We start from the raw sequence: 21,684 nt of genomic DNA, 5'->3' as shown, positions 1-21,684 counted from the left end.
ACTTGGGTGACCACAGACTTTTGGCTAGAGTTTCTCTGTAACACTCTAGCTTGTGATTAGCAGTGTCCACAGCAGCTCTGCAAGGGTAGAAATCTGTTGTATGGGATGGATGACAGGCAGGCTCCTAGAAAAGTGTCTCTTTCCAGCCCTAGGAGATTGAGGCTTCTGGTGAAAAAGCATCTGATACTCTCGAAACTTACTCTGGTTACTGAGCATTGCAATGGCCGTGACAAATGGACGCTGAAGATAAAAGGTAGAAAGCCAAGCAAACAAACTGTTATCAGCTGTTGCTATAACCTTGGAGCAGCCTTGGGTGCATTAAAGAAAATGGAAGTAAATGACACAAAGGAAAAAAGCTGTCTTTGATATGAGGGGAGAAGAACTTAAATTTTAAAAATCTGTGTAAATGGAGAAAACAAGTTACTAGCTACTGAAATAAACTCTTCATGGACCCACCATCTTCTTTACAACTTGGCTGTTAGGCACAAGGAGGCCTAGTTTTGGCCTATCTCAGCTTTCAGTGGGTGTTTCTCACGACTAAAATAATTTCTAGCTTTTTGATTGAGAGAGAGTTGTGTGACTCTCTTTTTCTACACTTAGAGAAGCCATTGTAGGGTTTTAAATTTGCCTAGTTTCAATATTCCTGTGTCTCAGGAAATAGAGAGGTGGGAGGAGAGGGAGAAAAGCAGTGGAAGGGCTAGTTGGTGAAGCAGGCAGAATGCACACATTTATCCACTAAATTTGCTATCTTATATGGGTGTGGTTCACACCCCTAAAACACCATAACAAATATAATAATGAAACAGTTTGAAATATTGTGAAAATACCGAAATGTAAAAGAAGTGAGCAAAGGCTGTTGGAAAAATGGTGCTCATAAACTTGTTCAGCACAGGGTTGCCAGAAGACTTCAATTTGTTAAAAATACACTATCTGCAAAGCACAATAAAGCAAAGTGTAATACAACAAGGTACACCTGTAATGACAAAATTTCGGCTTTTTGGAACATTTTAGCTCGGTTAGGTTTATCCTGTTGCAGTAGCCTGTAGTGTGGTGCTGAAGATCAATCCAGACGCCAGTTTCCATAGCTACCACCTGCTTCCCAAGCACCAATCTTCATCCAGGAACAGTCACTGCCCGGGCAAGTGCATGTCGAAAATGAGGAATTCAGATGCCGAGTATTGACTCAAAGATGCCACTAAAACAGAGCCAGGATTCAACTAGAGGATGAATCCTGAATTTTTAACTTCTACTAATAAGCTCCTAAAACTGATAATCCTTTGCTAAAATTAAGGAAACAAAAACAGAAACCATAAATTTAGAAGCTGAAGGAACCAGTTTGCTACTATAGAGGGCTTATCATATGTTTGACTTCTGTTGGGACAATATACCCAGTAAAACACAGGAATCTAGTTTACACCAACAGAGGTCAAAAAATACAAGAATTCACTCTATGCTTTCCATGAGAAAAATCTCTTTCTTCCTAATTAATCATACAGACTGTGATTCTATCCAGTCTTTACTTCTAAATAAAAATTAAAAAATCAAACAAAAAAAGTCACACATGAAAATCATGACCAAAGCAGACTACAATACTTGTCCACTCTGGGGAAAAGCAGTAAAAACCAATTGTACTGAAGGAAAATTAGCCTTTATGAACCCTCAGTTTAGAGAAATCATGTAGCATTCCCATAATAACTAAAAATAAATAAATACAAAGGACATAAAATAATTCATTTATTATTACAAATTCGAGTCTAATTCTATTTAATTGGGAGTTCACTGGCAAAAGCTCTCTAATAACCATAACTGAAAATATAGCTTGGGGCTATAACAGGAAGCTTTTTACCAAAGTTAAATTTCAACCTATTCCACTTTGCTGTACATCTGAAACTTATACAACATTGTAAATCAACAGTACTCCAATAAAAATTCTAAGAAAATAAAAAAACAACCACATTTAGTCTAGATACTTAGGCTAAGAACTTAAGGAGTTTATTGTATAGTTTGTGATTTTACTATGAAATATCACTTTAATTCCAATGAATTAGCAGTATTTGGCTTGTATTTATGACATTTTAAAAACTCACAAAATGTTAATTTTGGGCAGCAACTTTTAAGAAAGTAAAAATCTTAAATTCCAAAGCTAAAGAAGGTCAGGCTGGATGTATTTTAAATGGGGAGACAAAATTAATGAGATTTTAAACTATCAAATCTACATTTTCCCCTATGAACACAGTCTATATCTATTTCCTGAAAACTATTTTGGAGCTTGTCAACATCCAAAAATAGAAGTATTATTATTCCTATCTTGGTTTAATAAATCAACGTTACCTTAGTAAACAACATAGGTAACTTGCATTATGTCATTATACAAAACTGATACAGAAATCATCTAAAAGCTTTGAGACAGTAGAACTGAAGGCTTTATGCATTTGTAAATTAATGGCTTTTGGCAGAGAGGAGCTAAGGTACTTAAAGATACCATAACATCTTAAAATCTACAATGACAGAGAAAAACTACAAATACTAGCTTTTAAAACTCACAAATTATAATAATGTAAAACAAATTTGCCATTTTAGCTTATTTTCGGTATGTTTATACATGCAATATAAATTACAAATAAGTAAAACATTACAACACCATCTAAAAGAAAACAATGATGTATAAAATGTTTGTGATAAATAAAATTATTGCATTTAATGTCATTTTCTTGAAAACTGAAATGACCAGATGCCTTAATGAATGCCAGTTCAAGTCAGAGCAAATATATGCCAACATGAGCTTCTGACAACAGAAATAAGAAGTTAAAGCCCTGCAAGTCTGTCTGATTTAGGTTGGGTAATCATGGAAACAAATGAATATTTAAAATTATTTATTTTAACATTATGCACATTGAAGGAAAGCACTATAGACAGCATAATTCTTTCCCATCATAGAATTATTTACACCCATTGAATTAGCTAGAAACACTAGCTTGAAGAGGTACTGATATATTCCATTTGTAATAATTTCTCTACAACAAACAATTGTCGTACACTTGGAACACACTGAAGAAAATATTGTCTCATAAGTCTTTTTTGTTCTCTGAGTCTCAATCACTAAGAGTTCAGGGGGCTTTGAGAGAATCCTGGTGTCCTGGCTGGCTGATGAATGCATTAAAATCAAGCAGGGTATTTGTATTCTGAAAATACTCTTGGCTCCATACAAATGCTGCTTGGCTTGTAGAGCTCGCATTTCTCCCACTGGCACTATGACATCTGAAGAACATTTGTTATGAAAGTTTCACACCAATTTTATTTTGTTCCTTCTTCATTAGCCGCTGGGCTTCCTTTTCCATTTTCTTCCTTTGTTGTTCTGCTGCTCTCTTTTCTCTGTCTGCTATCTTCTGCTGCCTGAAAAGAAGCATATTTTTACTTTTAGAGAACACTGCTGCTGCTGCTAAGTCGCTTCAGTTGTGTACGACTCTGTGTGACCCCACAGACAGCAACCCACCAGGCTCCCCTGTCCCTGGGATTCTCCAGGCAAGAACACTGGAGTGGGTTGCCATTTCCTTCTCCAATGCATGAAAGTGAAAAGTGAAAGTGAAGTCGCTCAGTTGTGTTCAACTCTTAGCGACCCTATGGACTGCAGCCTACCAGGCTCCTCTGTCCATGGGATTTTCCAGGCAAGAGTACTGGAGTGGGGTGCCATTGCCTTCTCCGTTAGAGAACACTACACAGGTAAAATGGCAAATAAGGTCCAGAAAGAAAGAGCACTTCCCTTCAACTATCATCAAATGTAAGTTTAAAAAGTCTTCATTCTTCTCACTGCTTTGAAAATTTCAAGGATTTTCAAAATAGTACTTCTTTTAATCCTTAGAACATAACTTACAAAATAAAAAAGGTATTATCTTTGTTTTAAGAATAACTAAAATGGGGCATTCAGGCTAAGTAAAATGGCCAAAGTCATAAGATTAAGTATAAGGCTAAGAACCTATATCTCCTGACTCCTTTTCTTCAGATTATTTTCACTAAAACACTATTTCCATTGGACCACATCTCCTTTTGAGAAAAGCCTGATATTTATGATTAAATGTCCTGCTATGATAATAGTTAAAAGCTTGTCAGCTGAAGGATATCATTGTACAGAGCACAATGCAAAAAGAAAATGCAAAGACATACCTTCCAATTACAAGCTAGAACTCTAAGGATTAAAATTTAACTAGCTCTACTAATGAAGGGCTTCCCTCATAGCTCAGTTGGTAAAGAATCCACCTGCAATGCAGGAAACCCCGGTTAGATTCCTGGGTCAGGAAGATCCACTGAGAAGGGATAGGCTACCCACTCCAGTATTCTTGGGCTTCCCTTGTGGCTCAGCTGGTAAAGAATCTGCCTGCAATGTGGGAGACCTGGGTTTGATTCCTGGGTTGGGAAGATTCCCCTGGAGAAGGAAAAGGCAACCCACTCCAGTATTCTGGCCTAGAGAATTCCATGGACTGTATAGGCCATGGGGTCACAAAGAGTGAGACACGACTGAGCAACTTTCACTTCACTTCAATTATGAAGGGACAGAATGGTGGAAATTTAATAATTATACTTTATGAAGTGCCTTCTCCCAGCTCCTCCCTAACTCTACTGATATAGAACCTCTAAACACTTCTATCTTTATTGATTTTTAAATTGAACTATAGTTGATTTACAATGTTCTGTTAATTTCTACTGTTCAGGAAAGTGATTTAGTTATATATATACATATATATATTCTTTTTAATATTCTTTTCCAATATGGTTTATCACAGGATACTGAATGTAGTCTGTGTGCTACACAGTGGGACCTCATTGTTCACCCATTCTGTATATAATAGTTTCCATCTGCTGATCCCAAACTCCCCATCCATACCCCCACCTCCCACCCTACCCCAGCACCACAAGTCTGTTCTTTATGTCTGTGAGTCTGTTTCTACTTCGTAGATGGGTTCATTTGTATCATATTTTATTTATTTTTTAAATGATTTTTTGATGTGCACCACTTTTAAAGTCTTTACTGAATTTGTTACAATATTGCTTGCTTTGAGTTTTGGTTTTTTGGCCACATCGAACCCGCATCCCTACACAGGAAGGCAAAGTATTAACCTTGGGACCACCAGGGAAGTCCCTGTGTCATAGTTTAGATTCCACATATAAGTGCTCTATCTTTATTGACTGACTTGTATGGAAAGTGGGGATAGGAGTAGGGTAATGAAATAGGAGAAAGGAGAACAGAAGTTGGTCCTGGATCTGAAGGCTTAGGGTCTGAGAAAGTAAGTCAAGAAGCATGTAAGGCTGAGGAAGGAAGCTGTAGGGCACAGGACAGGCAACGCTGGGTTATATATAGAAAAATCTAACGTGGATTACCCATACACGGGATAGCTCAAAGCTGGCTATAGTGAGTGAAAGGTATATATATAATTCTCAGTCATACTTATAAATGGGAGTAAGCAGAGGTATGGATGACCAAAATTCAACAAAGTAGAGAGACTTACTTTAGGCAACATTTTGACCATCACCACCAACTAATTAAAATTTCAAAAGAATAGTTTTAAAAAATCTACTTTTCACTAGCTCTGTTCACTTTCAAGCAAAACTGATAATATGCACTAAAAACATCAAAATGTCAGTGGCAGAAAAAAGAAAAAGAATTATGAAAGGCTTGCTAGGTTACAAACAAATAAGATAATCCAGCTCTGACCTAGTTACCAGCCGAAATATAAGCATCAACAATTAATCTTCCTGGTACCAGAGGCAACTTGGACATTAGTGCTGATAAAATATATTTTTCTTGTCCAGATATATGTCTGGAATGATTAAAGTACCAGAATTTTTTCCTTAATGATACTGATCATAGTACTGGTAGTATTTAAAGTAGCAATGGGAAACAGGCTAGGATAGAAGCCATGGATTATGGATACACTTTTAAAATTCTCAGTGTTCTCCTGGGGGTGGTAACAACATATGGAAGCCTCCAGGTGTCTTTGGCTCTACTTATGCAACTTGCAGCTTGAAGCATGTCTATTACTGACTAATAGTCTCCGCCTCCCAAGCTGTTGTTTCAAAAGCACGGAGTTTGCGGGGGTTTTTTTTGTCTTGTCTTGTTTTGTTCAGGGTGCACGATGACAGGGTGAAAAAGAGATGGTTTTTATACCGTGAACGTTCAGCTATCATCAGTTAACTCATAAACTCTACAGAGCTGTCATTAAGAAGATTGGATTCAAAATGAATAGCGCCTTCCTTTATCCTTGTGGTTGATAAACCAATCATCAGTAAATCCCAATTCCAAAATGTTCTAAAAATACTCAGACTTCTATGATATATATCCAAAAGAAACAGAGTTTAAAAAGTGACATGTTTTTTTGACAATTCATGGAACATAAATGTTGCTGTTTACAATTTTAAAACTGTTTCCTTTATACTGAATGATTATCAAACAGGAACTAAATATTTAAAACTCTCACACCTTTACTGACTTTTATAATGTGACCTCCTTCTGTTTAAAAAAAAAATGCTGAAAACAGTACTGACAAGACCAAAAAAGTCAGTCTTAACTCACAGTTATTTAACTGCACCCTCTGCTGGCTACTCAAGGTAATTACAATTTATTGGTAAACATGGGAAAGGAAAATACAAAAATGAAACCAGTTGTTTCAAGATGGTCAGATAAGGGTAATTCATTTTTTATCCCAATTATAAAAACCATATTTGAAGAAAACATACTGCTATATTTTACTTTATCATCTTTAAAATGCAAAAGTAATTCAGATATATTTACATAGAGTTTTTATCAGTGATAACAGTCACAAACTCTCAAGGTAAATTTTCTTTTTACTCTTTGATCTAATGCAGTAGTAGCAAGAATTAAGTTTACTCTTCACAAAAACAAAGAAAAAAGAACATAACTAACAAAAACAAACTTGTAAACCTCCAGAAAAAGTATCTTCTGTAGAGAAGGCAGTCAGTATTATGACTTATGTTATCTACCTCAGGACTTTCAAGTACCTCAGGTGAAACGCACATGCAGATGTAGAGTGCAGCACACATTACTTTCAAATAGCAGTGCTGGGGGCTTCCCTGGTGTCCAGGGGTTAAGAACCCGCCTGCCAATGCAGGAGACTTGGGTTTGATCCTGGGTTGGGAAGATCCCCTGGAGAAGGAAATGGCAACACACTCCAGTATTCTTGCCTGGGAAATCTCATGGACAGAGGAGCCCGACAGGCTACAGTCCTTGGGATCACAAAGAGCTGGAGACAACTTAGCGACTGAGCACACATGCACAGGGAGCTAAGATCCCACAGGCCACGGGCAACTAAGCCCAAGCGCTGCAACAGAGTCCAAGCACTGCAAGAGAGATCCCGCGTGCAGCAGCCAAGGCCGGACACAACCACAAAACACAGTGGTGCTATTCACTACTATACTTGAATGAGCAGGGCTGGACTACGCTAGACCACGGGAAACAAAACTAAAGGTGTAATTTCTGACCCAGAGAAAATATTAATACATCGTCGTGACTCACATTTCATAGCAGGACATTTCAAGAGATACATTTTATAGGGAATGAAGTATAAAGCATACAGTACAATATGGTGTCTGTATGTAGACAATCTCCTTCTTCGTTAGTAAATTATTCTTTTGTATCTATAATGCTTTAAATTGTTGGTTTCTGTGAGGCTTTAATCATATAAAATAGTACATGTAGTCTGAAATACAAAAAAAACTATCCCAGATTGTATAAGGCTCAAATGAGAAGGAAGAAAAATATAACATTTGGCAGAAGATATTTTCTTGACCTTAAATGTAACATGAACAAAACTGATTCTACTCCAGCAACAGTGTAAATATTACTCAAATACCTCAGAACTTCTTCGGCTTGCCAGGCCGCATCTTCTTCTTCTTCCCAAGCATTGGTGTTTTCCTGCCAGGTATCTAAGTCACCTAATTCAGGCTACAATAAAACGAAACAAAACAAAATTACAACAGTCAAGAGCCATTCTTGGTGGCTTACACGGTAAAGAGTCTACCTGCAGTCTGGAGTGCAGAAGACCTGGGTTCGATCCCTGGGTCAGGAAGATCTCCCAGAAAAGGAAATGGTAACCCGCTCCAGTATTCTTGCCTGGAGAATCCCACAGATAGAAGACCCTGGCGAGCCCCAGTCTTTGGGGTCACAAAGAGTCAGACACGACTGAGAGACTAACTTCGCTTCATCCTTTTTCCACTCAGTGGTCAAGAAGAGGATATATTTTAAAGCATAACTCAGACCTCATCACTGCCCTGTGTCTTTTTCACTTTCTTATCACATCCTCTACAGGATCAAATGACTGCCCCTGGTGTGCCTGGAACTAAGGGGTTTCCTGAGACACATGACCTTCCATACGCAAGTCTTAGCAAGTCCAGCTTTCTTCCCATTTCATGTTTTAAAGGATATTCCTTTAATATACTAACTTTTCCTTTACTCTCCTAACTTTTCCTTTACTTTCTCCTACTTTAGTTTGGAAAAAATAAGAATAGGACATATCTTCTGTTTCTCTCTCTCTCTTGAGTAAGATGAAGGAGTGTGTAAGTGGGGGAAAGAGAAGAGAGAGGCTGACCCCACACTGGATTAGAGATGCTTGACTGGACTACTCTTGGGCTGGGGAGGTGAACTCGAAGAACCTACATTTCCAACCTAGTACAGTCATCTCCCTTTAAGCACAAGTAATTTTCTAGACTTTTTAATGGCACTTATTGTCTGGGTCCCATGCAAAAATGACAAGTCAGGAAAAGTTTACTCTTTATTGGAGTTCTTTTGTACTGTGCTTCCTTTTGTCTGTCTTACCTGATACCATTAGGCAGGCCACACTAGCTTCCACTATTCCCCAGGCCAGGCCTCTAGGTTCACTTTTTCCTTCCACAAACCAATGAAAATGCTCATTCTGGAATGTTTAGTTAGTGAGGAAATAATTAAATGCATAAGATAACTGCATAAAATAATCAAAACATATCAATTCTTAAAAGCTGGGGAGGGGTTTGGACAGTGATGTGTCTCAAAAGCTTCAAAGATGAATCTGATGGCCTCCAAAGGTGAAAACATATGCCTTCTTCACTACTTTTGTCCTTAAAAGTGTTGTATTTAAGTCAAATCCATTTTAAGTTAAACCACACTTTAAATGTACATAAGTCTTTAACTTAATTCATAATTTACTTAAAAACAAGCTGCTATTGAGGTTAAATTTTAGGGGTAATCTCTTTAAAGATCATACTTTTATATTTTCACATTTTTGTCTCCATCTTTTATGTGTGCAATGGACTCTGATCTTAGTATCTGATGTAATTCAGAGTCTCATAAAAGGACAGGACTGGCAACTGCTCTTGATCTGCTAAACCAGTTCCAAAGTCATACAAATACTATGTTCAAGTCATTTTAATTTTTTTCTTTTTCCTTAAAGAAAACAGAAATGAAAAAAAAAAGCTCTTGCCTAGATACAATTAATATACTTACAGATTGATGAATGAAAGGCATATCTTGTGTAGCTGCTAGTCTACTAGAGAAGCCTGTGCTACCATCTGGGATGCCAAAATTTAATGGTTCTCGCTTCTTAATGATGATCTGAAAGATTAATTGAAATAGAATTATGGAAACATTTTACACACCACTCTATAAAAAGAGACAAATGAATTAACTGACCAAAGCATTTTATAATTATTCAAAATATGTTCTGCCTTTCTTTCCTGTTCTATATTTTCTTAAAGTATATCCTCTGGTAGGATAGGGTCACTGTCCTACCAAAAGTATAACCAGCTCTCTAAGCATGTGGCTATCTATGAATACATTAACTCTTTCAAGCCAGTAGTATTAGCTTTGTACCTTAAAAGTACTTTCATTCTAATTTACTAAGGTATTACTTGTAACATACTAAGTTCCTATTAAAAGCATTAATAGACTTTCAAAACAAAAAGCATTCATCTACTAAGAAATTCACTTAAAACTCCTTGAAAAATATACAACTTAATGCTTTTCAGCACTGAGACATTTGGACAAATAAAAACAAGTATGATAATAGTATGTCAATGTTATCAGCCTTGAACATCTAAAAATAAATGTACAGCTAAAACTGACTGGACGGTAGAAGAGGGTGAAAACCCTATTAGAGAACTGCAGAATAAACAGTGTTCTCATTTTATGAAATATATTCATAAGAAATATTTTCTATGCTTGATTGAATAAGAAATCGCACTTAAAGTAAATTTTTTTTTTTTTTTTTGAAACAGCAGGATGACTGATGAGGTAGATGGGAATAACAGCATTACATTATTTGAAATGGGTGTAAGGGTGGTATGAAATAAACCTCCATTTACCACAGTGTGAAGCTGGTAGACAATACCTGTGACTGGCCTAGGAATAGCAAGATAAGAATACTGTATACAGATAAACAGAAAAAGTTTTGAGTGGCTGCTTTTAGTAGAACTGGTTTGAAGAATGATGGGGCAGAAGTCTATTGCTTTTCATTATAAGCTTTTCTATATCTTTAATTTAAAAATAAATTTTAAATGTACATGTACTATTTTGATAAAAAGAAAGAAAACTGCTTAGCCATTGTTCTTTTGCTAATAATTTCCTGCATATTGAAGTGACTGTCCACATTCAATTCAAAAGGGATAAAATAAACTGTGAATGACTATGCAAACCCATCACAATTACTCTAAGTTCTCAGAGCCCTGCATCAGTCTGATAATGTTATAAACAATGGATACTATCAGTATTATTGGTTTGTGGATATCACTATACTATGAATTCTTTTAAGGCTAGAACTGTATCTTATTCAGTTTAGTCTTCACAGTAGAGACTGGAGTCTAGAATCTGACATACAGGAGGATTTCTATGAACGCTTAGATATAATTTTAAAAGATGTGGGGGTACAATTTACAATTTACCAGGCCAGCTCACTTGAGTATATAAACTTCTCTAATATGACAAAAAACGCAACTGACAGTTAGAAATCGGCTTTCTACCAAGTACTAAGTATACTGTCTAGTTTTAATTATAAGAATCTGAAAAGCAGTCTAATGGTTTAATTTCCAAGAGCACACATCTTTAACGTACCTTCTGGGTTTTCCTTATAGTTGGTGTCATGTCCTTAAAATAGTCAGGTTCCAGTTGTTCTAAAGCATTTTGTTGTGTTGCCACATTCCCATTCCCTCCTTCAATCTTGACACTTGTGGGTGCATCCTCATCCCAGGAAGTCCACTCTTCCACATCTGTCTAAATTTAAATGATCAGCATTGTCAGTCAAAAATTTCATCATTCATTACAAAAATGAGCTTTCTAAAACAGTGGTTTTTTCAAAATTTGTTGACCAATGGGAAAATATACATTTTATGCCAGATAGCAAAACTAGATCAAAAGTTAAGAAAGAAACACTCTGTGAGTTAGACATTCTGTTCCAACCATTAAAGTAAAAAACAACCAAACAAAGCAAAAGAAAATGCTTCAAAAACTCAACTGACATTAGAACTACAGCCCACAGAAAGAGGACTAGAACTTACAATCTATCCCTAAGTAGGTTTATTACCTGATAAAATAATAAATAATAACATTTTTATAGGATTTAAATAAGATATAGTCCCAAACATAATATCAAAAAAATCCATGAAATAACTTGAAATTATTCAGCAAACAAGGAATCAACAAATCTCAACTTGAATGGAAAAAGTCAAGCAACAGACACCAAACCCAAGATGATACGAATGATGTAATTATCTAAGGCTTTAAATACGTTATTGCAAAAATGCTCCAATAAGCAACAGCAAACACTCTTAAAACCAAAGAAAAAAATAGAAAATCTCAGCAGAGAAATAGAAAATAAAGAATAAAGTTAAAATTTTAGAATAAAGAAATTTAACAATAAAACAATAAAATCCTGACGATGACTACCAAATTAATTTCATGACATATTAATGGTTTGCAACCCAGTGTGAAAAATATGGTTTGGGAGCACTTATTCAACGTACAAAAAAAGTTTTACCTGTTTGGGAACTGATGAATAATCAACTGTAGTTGGCAAAGTTATTTGGTCTCCACTTAATTTCCGTCCTCTACCAGATCTAAAACAAAAATATGAAATAATTTATTTCAAGAAACCACCAAAACAAGCATAAGTAAAAGCACTAAAGACAGTAACTTAAAACTTATAGAGAAGGTCTTCTGCAGCTTTAAATTATTTACTTTAATAATTAACAGCTGTTCCTTAATATATGAAAAGAAAGGCATATATTAGATATCTTTTCAATGTTTTTAAATATTGGACCAGAATATCACACTGCTTTTTGGCTTAGGATTCAGAATTAGAGTCAAACTCAGGAGGACCATAAAGCCAAAAACAAAACCAGAAACTGGTTTCAAATCACACTCCTGAGAGTTCTGTGAGTTCTGTAGGTGATGCTCTGGGATGTCTACGCTCTTTTAACCAGGGTAGCCTGGCTTTTGTTTGTTTTACATAGTTGGTTTCTTATTAAGATTACTATTAAACTATTAAAAAGTTTGAAAATCACTGGGTTGAATTGTAAACTGTACCCAGTAACTTTCAAGGATTAGTGAAGTACTACACGAAACAAGATAGGTATTGTCATAGAATTGTTAAGACCATGGGCAATGGAATCTGTGTAAACCATGGTTTTCAATGTTACTTCTATTATGAATCTAGTTAGAATTACCTATGTCTGAGCCTCAGTATCCTCATCTGTAAAAGGCAGGTATTCAAACTGACTTTTGCAAGGTTGTTGTGAGGATTTAACTGACATATTTAAAATAGTTAGACATGAGACTGTGCCTGCTTTTTAATGACATTAAAAAATGATAGCTATTATAAATGATCAGTCACTTGCTTCATGTCAAATAATCTATGAAACAACTGCTTAGAGCTAGTTGATAAAGTCAGCTAAGTTTAGAAATCCTATTTTATTTGTTTAAAGGATGCATAAACAAGTATTATAGTCTACTTTCTAAATTTATGATGTAAACCTGTATTTTAGAGCACATGATATAGGTTCCTTCTGACAATTAAGAAAAGCTTATTCTAACAAAGAGTCAGTTTCCTTTAAAATCGAACATACAATCAATCCTAAATATGCTTACACTACAAGAGAAATTTATAGTGATAATGCATGTGTATGTGCTCAGTCATGTCTGACTCTTTGTATCCTCAGGGACTGTAGCCTGCCAGGCTCCACTGTCCACGGAATTTTCCAGGCAAGAATAATGGAACAGGTTGCCATTTCCTACTCCAGGGATCTTCCCTACCTAGGGATGGAACCCACATCTCCTGCATTGCAGGTGGATTCTTTACCACTGAGATACCAGGGAAATACGTATAGATGATAGAAATTTGCAATATCTTATATTAAAAGTAACCTATATTCAACAAAAATTTTTTGAAATAACAGATGCAAAGAGAAAAACACCTAGAATTTATCACCACAGTTAAAACAACTTATTTGTTTCAATCTCTAGTCTCCTGGCATTAATACCCTTTTTCACCCTGCTTTAACCTGGTTATTTTCTGGTCATACTACTTCTAACAATAAATTCTATGCCACTTAATCCTCAGAGTTTTAGTAGTTATAAAATGGCCCTTTAGTCAGAGAATACATTTCCTAGCCTCCCTTGTAGCTAGGTGCCTAAGCTCTGGACAGTAGGCTGTGAACAGAATTATGTGTACTTTCTACATCATATCCACTAAAAAGAGAGCTGACTACCCTCCATTTCCTCTCTATCCAACTCTTCCTCTGTAGGTGCTTTTTTCACAGTACTCTAGGCCAAAGGAAATACCTAACAGTTCCACTGATTAAGTACGTAGGCCCAAACAATACTTATGTATGTCCTATCTGCTTAGTAGCCATTAGGAAAAAACACATATGAAATTAGAGAAAAAACATTTTCATTTCATTCTTTAATAACTACAACAACTTACTAATAGAATGTGTGTACCTGTTGGATACTGTATAGCTTCTCAAGCCTTGGAATCAGACTGGATTCTGTCAGCTTCATTTTCTGTTCTATGTTAATTCTGATTTAGTGCTTGCTCTTAATTACAACCTAAAATCCTAGCTTTGTAAAGATAGGTCATTCCAAATACAAGTAAACAAAAACTTATCTCAAATATTCAAGAACATCATCAAAAGTAATACTGCAAGATTTAATGCTACAAACGTGAACTATCTTGAGCCAAGAGATTGTATAATGTTCAATAGACATTATCACATTCGGTGTGTTTTGTTAGAAATTTAGAGTATCCTTCAGTACCCCTGTGACTGTAATGTGAGCCCTGAAGTGCCCTGGCATACCATTCAGGAACTGTATCTCTTGGGTACAGGAGAATGACAAAATAGAAGGAATACAAGTCTCTGAATGACTTACTGAAGCAGAAGGACTTACCTAGCCTGGACTCCCTGTACATTCTGGAATATTATTTAAAAGATAAAAAAGAAAGAAAGAAAGAAAGAAAATCTATTTTCTTTGGGGTTTTTCTGTTAAACTTGTCTTTTTCCAATATAAACATAACACTCATAATGTACTATGTAAAGAAATACCTATGCCTAATTCCACCTAATCATCTTAAAAATATCCTGATAATACAACACTTATGTACATAAAAACTTCATGATGATTACAATATGAAAGTTGGTTTGCTTATCTCTGAAATTCTACAGTACAGAATGCTATTTTAATGGAAGATGTAAGAATCTGATGAAAAGACCTGAACCTCTACTTTCTAGATCTGAAAAAACATAAAAATCTGAGAAAATATTTTAAAAAATACTAGAGATTAATGTATGAATACTGCAATCAAGATGCTTAGCTTAAATATAATATGCCCTGCCTTTTTGAAGTTATGAAGGTATCCAAAATTAGCAAGAAGGTAACCAGATCAATCTGAACATAAAATTTCTTTACCTGCATATTAACCTCTTTAGGAATGAGAATACTGTTGCTAGGCAGGTACAAACTTTAAATAACCGAAACTGTGTGATAGCCATGATGGAAAGCAAAACCTGTAGAAAAAAGCACAAAAATAAATGCATTAGGGTGATTTCATAAGCTATATTTATGTTCTGAAGTCAACCTGAAAAGTCCTATTTTGAACTGTAAAAATCAGACATATTTTTACTTTCTTTTAAACAGCACAGATAAAACACAGTAAATTTAAAAATTAAAATGTAAATCATATTGACAAGAAAGTTCTGAAGAGTTTTCAACAGTTGAGAGGAAAAAAGCCTTTTCAAAATATTCTCAGAGTGGTTTTCTAAGTTGTACTTAAATATTTATTTACAATTTATTTATAATTTGTTTTCTAGGAAAAATCAAAGTGTATGAAACAGAATGTACTGAGTCTTCCTTATCTTTTGAAATTTGAATCATATGAACATAGTAATACTATTCAAAATACTTTTAAACTTTTTCAACTTCTAGATACATTTCATTATACCCATTTTATAGGTGAGGAAATTAAGAGAAGTCAAATAACTTAAAAGCACACAGTTAACAAGTTAGAACTACAGAGATCATCTAGTCCAGTGGCCCACACATATTTAAAGAAATAGGGCCCAGCACCAGCAAATCTATTAAGTCATATTCTCTGAGGGGTAAAGTCCAGTTACAGTCAAAAAGCCAACAAAGGAGATAAAAAATACTCAACAGAAAAGCAAAAGGTTAAAATATTTCAATGTCAGAGAGTAGATTTTTAGGGAAAATACCATTAGCAGGCATAAAAATGCTCATTTCATAATGATAAAGGGGTCAGTTAATCAAAAGTACATAACAATCCAAAACATATGTCCCTAAAAACAAATTATGCCAATATCAGAAAAGAGAGGTGACATTACCAGAGTCTGCAAATATGAAGAGGATATTGAGAAAATATAACTTTATCCCTGTATTTGACAAGATGAAATCAACAAATTCTTTGAAAGAAACAAGTTATGAAAACACAGCAAGAAGACAGAGATAACTTGAAAATCTCTAAATTTATTAAAGATATTTAATTTATACTTAAAAATCCCCTAAGCCCAGATGGTTTCATGAGTGAATTCTACCAAATACTTAGGAAGTAGTGCCAATTCTATACAAACTGCCAGAAAACTGAAGGAAAGGGATTATTTATTAATTCACTCTTTGAGGCTAGCATTACACTGATACTAATCTAGACCAAAGACATTACCAGAAAAGAAAACTGAAGACCAGTATCTTATGAACACAGACACAAAACTCCTTAAAAACTCACAACCAACTAGAAATAGAAGGGAACTTTCTCAACCGCACCAAGGACACCTATGAAAAGCCTATAGTAACTTGAGACTTAACAGTGAAAAACTGGCTACTTCCCACCAGCACATCTGTTTTTGCCATTTCTGCTCAACACTGTATGGCCAGTGCAATCGAGCAAGAAAAGAAAATAAAACGCATTCAGATTAGAAAGGAAGAAGTAAAACTGTATCTATACTCTATGTAGAAAATTCAATGGAATCTATAATCAACAGTATTTTTATATGGTAGCAACAACAATCACTAAAATTTTAAGAAATCTGTAAGAGTACAAAACATATGAAGTACTTAGGGACAAATCTAATGAAAAACATATATATTGGAAACTACAAAATATTGCTGAGAGAAATTTAAAGACCCTTATTAATTTTTAAAAAGACCTTTCAGGGCTCAAAGACGTGATACTATTAAGATAGCGAATCACTCTAAATTGAACTAGAGTCAATGGAATCCCAATCAAAATCTCAGGAGGCTTTTTCCTCTAAAATGCGATAAGCTAATTCTAAGATTCATATAGAAATATAAAGGATCTATAATGGTCAAACAATGTTGAAAAATATCAAAGCAGATGGGCTAATACTACCTGATTCCAAGATTTGTTATAAAGCTGCAGTAATCAAAATGGTATAGTACTGGAGTCGACTGATAAACAGATTGATAAACAGATCGATGGAACAAATGGAAGGTAGAGAAATAGGCCCATAAAATATGAAGAACTGAAATTTATGAAGATGTAAAACCCATTCAGTGGAGAAAAGAGTTTTTTTGACAAAAAGTAATGGAAAAACTGGATATCCATATGCAAAAAAAAAAAAGCCACCAAAACCCGAAGAATTACAATCCATATTTCATGCCATTTACAAAAAATACTCAAAATGGATCGCATATGTAAATATAAAACCTAATTACAAAAGTGCTTAGAGAAACAAAATTGGACAAAATCTTTGTGACCTGGGTTAGGAAAAGAGTTTTTTAGATAATGACACCAAAAGTACAATCCATTAAAAGAAAATGGATAAACAGGGCTTCATCAAAATTAAAAATTTATATAATTCAAAGATACTGTTAAGGGAATATAAAGACAGGCCACAGACTAGGAGAAAACTTTTGCAAAGCATATATCTGATAAAGGACTTGTATCCAGAATATATAAGGTTCTCCCAAAATGCAGTAAGAAAACCTAATTTTTAAAAAATGGGTGCAAGCTGTGCATAGGCACTTCACCAAAGCAGATACACAATAGTAAATAAGTACATGAAACAACGGTCAAGTCCTTGATTTCTGGAGTTGGTTTACTAATTGAGAGGATGAAAAGAACAGTTACTCTAAAAGAAATTGAACAAAAAAAATATATTAAAAATCTCACTGTTCAAGTAACTTATTTCTGTCAAAAACATCTCCAAACAGTGGTTTACTAGTGATAAACCACCCAACAGAGGTTCAAAAAATGCAACAACTTTGACTCCTCCTTTGTCTTATCCCCTTATATGCCAACTACAAAAAAAGACTTTATCCTGTTTCCTAATAATGCCCATATTCTTTCCTATTTCCACTGAGGTCTCCCAGGCATAAGACTTCATTACTTATTGCTGAACTACTGCAAAGTTTTAATTCCAGTATTTTTCTCTTACTGTACCTATCTTTTCCATTTTGTACCTTAGTTATTTCTATATACTGTATTCTTCCAGCACAATCCTTCCTGTGAGGATCTTGTTCATGTTACCTTGCCAGTTACTATTTGCAAAGTAAGACCTGGAAGAAAGATTTGATTGCTTCCATACAAATAGAATAATCTGAACAATTAAGATGATGAATAAAAGCTTCATTTTAAGGCTGATTTGTCAAGGATTAAACTCAACCAAAAGAAAGCAAACTTCCTAAATGAAGATTTAGAATTTTCAGGAAAAAAATATAAACAAAAAAGATAGCTAGGAAAGAAACTGCAGAGCATGTGGCATTAAGGGGAAAAGGGGAAAGAGTTGAGGAGACCCTCTCTCAGGATGTTTGAAGGAAGAAGATGTTTAATATTTAAGGACTGGAGCGGAGAGTCAGTCTCAGGATGTATATGAATGAAGATTTGAGAATAAGTTTCATGTGGAGTTTTGGTAACAACGGTCATCACCCTGCCATAAATACTGCTATGTGTCATTTTCAATAAGTACTCTCAATGTGAATGACTAATGATGCCTACAAATAAAATCTAAAGTTTTGTTTCAACAGTAAATTGTCAAGTGGGACTATTACTGACACCAGAACAGAATTCTCTCCCTAGCAGTTAAAAATATCTTCATTTTATGGAAAATTTGCTTTTACGATTAATAAAAGAGAAAAACTAATATTCACTGATCAGCTACTATGTGCCAAGCACTAGGTATTCTCTCAACCCATAAAGCCATTTTATGAGATAGATATTATTGTTCTCTTTTCATAGAATTGAAGCACAAAGAGTAAGCTTATGTTTTCACACCCAATGATCTAGATTCAAACCTGCTGCTGCTACCTCCCTTCAGTCGTCTGACTCTGTGCGACCCCATAGATGGCAGCCCACGAGGCTCCCCCGTCCCTGGGATTCTCCAGGCAAGAACACTGAAGTGGGTTGCCATTTCCTTCTCCAATGCGTGAAAGTGAAAAGTGAAAGTGAAGTCGCTCAGTTGTGTCCGACTCTTAGTGACCCCATGGACTGCAGCCCACCAGGTCCTCCATCCATGGGATTTTTCAGGCAAGAGTACTGGAGTGGGGTGCCATTGCCTTCTCTGAGATTCAAACCTAGATCTATTTAATTCAAAAACCAAGAATACCTCACTAACAATAAACTATCTTAGCAATTCAATGATGGTATTATAATTTTCAAGATAAATTTTCTGACCAACTGCAACTGAAAGGTGGGTAAATGTAATCAAGTTAACCACATCAAGCAACATTTTTTATTTTATCAATTACACTGATTTGAAGGCAGGAATATTCTTTGGGACCTGTGTTTACTTACTGTTCCAATCCAGTTCAAGTATCCACTCTGTAACAGATACTACTACCCTGGGTGACAGGAAATGCTACTGACCCAGTACACAGACCACGCTGTTGCTCAAGTGTCAAAAGCTAGTGACAATGCAAGGGTCTAGGAAGGCAGAGCCCCATCAGTCTTGCTCAGTTTGGTTATTTCTAGGTCTTAGCCAATGTCAAGCACATGGCAGGTATTCAAATATTTGCTGAAGGAAGGGAAATTATCATTCCTTGAGCACTCAATACAGTCCAAGACAATCTATTTTGTTTCTATAGTCTCACGGGAATCCTAAGGACAAAGGAGGTGAGTTTCACTATTCCCATTTAACAAGATGAGGCTCAACTACTAGTGAAACTCACATTCACTCACCCGGAAGTTAAAGAGACTGACCCCAAAGCCAAGGTTCTTCCCACACCACATCCCATTTAAGAGACCTCTTTGACACTCAATGCCTCAGCTGATTTTTGAAATGCTCTCTAGATCACTCATCTGAGAAGTACATCTTAGGCTACCTGCATTTTGACTGCTTCAAACTACTTACTAGGACTGAGAAATGCTAAAGCAATTTTAAAATTAAGATTTCCTTAAAAATTACTACAAAAATACAAAACCCTGAGATAAAGCCGAAATAAGCATCAAGGACAAATAATCTCTCTAGGAAATCAATAGCAATGACAGCTTGGCTATGTAAAGTGAAAAAGATTCACCTACAATTTTAAAAAAGAATGCTGCATTAGAATCTGAAAGATTAAATGTACCTTTCCTCCCTGTAATTCCATGTAAACTGCTTTTCTGTAGTCACTATATCATACTATGTCATAAATCGTTAAATAAGCCAAGCCAAAATCTATGTTGGAACACACTAAACAAGTCATTAATTGCTGAATTTCTAAAACGATAGTTCTGAATTTTCCTAATATCAAAATTTGAAACTCCATATGATCTACTACAGTACAGAAATCCTTAAATTAAGTTTGTAACTCTCTAAAGTAGGTTACGGTATATCGCAAGGCTCCAAAAATAAAACCACCTGACCTCACTCAAATCTGAAAAACCAAAGTTCAGCAGCGGCAAGAGAAAGGGAACAAGAAGTAGAATGTGAGAGCAGGTGGTAAAGTTCAACACCGGACCGCCTCCGGCAACTCAAAGCCAGACCCTCGAACACCACCGAGGCTCTTATAAAGGCAGAGCAAAGTCTCCTGATAAGGCTCAAAAGGAACGAGTTTCAAAACTACAATGCTTTAACTTCAGATTACCCACCTGAAATTAACTGATGAAAAAAAAAATCATACCCACTGTACAGATGCAAAAATCGACAGAAGCGTTTTCAGGTTATACAATCCGACGCCATACGTACGGCGTTCGGTGAAACGCTCTCAATTGCTCCAAGTGGGTGCCCAGTGGACTGGGATTTGGATTTTGGAAAAATCTGTCTGGGAAGGAGCAAGGCCTGTAGAGGAAGGGCAGGAAGAAGGGGCAAATTTCCCCTTGGGGGGGCAGATCTGGGGAGAGGGGAGACTCTGGGCCGGGGCCCCGCCAGCCGCTCTCCCACGCGAGAGAAGCATGGTGAAGGCTGCTCGACCGGGGCCCGCTCCGGGTCGCAGGTCCCTCACCCCAGAGGTCACCCTGACCCGGAAACAGTATCCTAGAGTGGCAGTCGGCCTGGGTTGGGGGGAAGACCGGGTGAAAGAAAAGGAAGGTGGGAGGGCGGGAAGTGCGGGGCAAAGAGGAGAGCTAACCCGAGAAGAGCAGAGGACAACCCCGCCCCCCTCCTCAAGACCCGGGTCCAGATCTGGATGGGGGTTGGGGAGAGAAGCCCCTCGAGGGCGCGCGAGCCGCACACACTCACCTGCCCCTCCCCCTCCCCGCCCGCCCGGCGGAGGCTCCGAGCTGCCGCGAGCCGCGCGCGCACGCAAGGCGCGTACGCGCGCTGCCGGTCGCTTCCTCGCGCTCGCGCTCCGCCGGTTCAGTCCCAGCCCTGCTCATTCAAAGCCGGGCGCGCGCTCTGTCTAAGCCGCCGCTGCCTCCGCGCAGCTGCCATAGCCGCCCCCTCCTCGGGAAACCCTCCCCTGGTCCCACCTCCTGCCCCTCCTCCTTCGCTCCAGAAGGCGGCTCTCAGGAGTCCCAAGCTCTCACTTCCGCACCCCGCCCCAGGTCCTGTCTGGTCCAATAGGTAAGAGGTTATGGGTCCGGCGTCGGGGCTGAGAACCAATGAGCATTGGGGGGCGGGCCGAGCGGCGGCGGCTGGCGTGGCAGCTGCTGGGGCTGGGTTAGGAGTAGGTTTTTTGTGACCGTTTCTGTCAGCGCAGACTGCTGTTTTTGTGGAGTGGATGGACTGCTCCCGTTTTCTCTACTTTCTGTGCACAGAGCCTCAGCT

At 36.8% G+C, this 21,684-nt stretch overlaps 1 protein-coding gene across 3 annotated transcripts; it reads right to left on the bottom strand.

The window, feature by feature from the left end:
• Nucleotides 1–1,721: 1,721 nt before the first annotated feature.
• Nucleotides 1,722–21,405, bottom strand: EBAG9 (estrogen receptor binding site associated antigen 9). Of its 3 annotated transcripts, none has more exons than XM_044928625.2 (7): nt 21,387–21,405; nt 14,939–15,036; nt 12,012–12,090; nt 11,090–11,248; nt 9,488–9,595; nt 7,863–7,954; nt 1,722–3,393 (listed from the first exon to the last, which is right to left on the bottom strand). In XM_044928625.2, exons 2-7 carry the CDS (start codon nt 15,019–15,021, stop codon nt 3,273–3,275), a joined length of 642 nt encoding a protein of 213 aa, XP_044784560.1. In that variant the 5' UTR covers nt 15,022–15,036; nt 21,387–21,405; the 3' UTR covers nt 1,722–3,272. The 3 variants fall into 3 exon arrangements, with proteins under 3 accessions (XP_044784560.1, XP_044784559.1, XP_006069652.1); XM_044928624.2 differs by lacking the exon at nt 21,387–21,405 and adding an exon at nt 21,157–21,362; XM_006069590.3 differs by lacking the exon at nt 21,387–21,405 and adding an exon at nt 20,568–20,920.
• Between the last annotated feature and the right edge of the window lie 279 nt (nt 21,406–21,684).

Source organism: Bubalus bubalis, chromosome 15, assembly GCF_019923935.1.
Source record: "Bubalus bubalis isolate 160015118507 breed Murrah chromosome 15, NDDB_SH_1, whole genome shotgun sequence".
NCBI classification, from domain to species: domain Eukaryota; kingdom Metazoa; phylum Chordata; class Mammalia; order Artiodactyla; family Bovidae; genus Bubalus; species Bubalus bubalis.
Note: the sequence above shows the minus strand (reverse complement) of the source record. Positions and strands in the feature narration are given on the sequence as shown.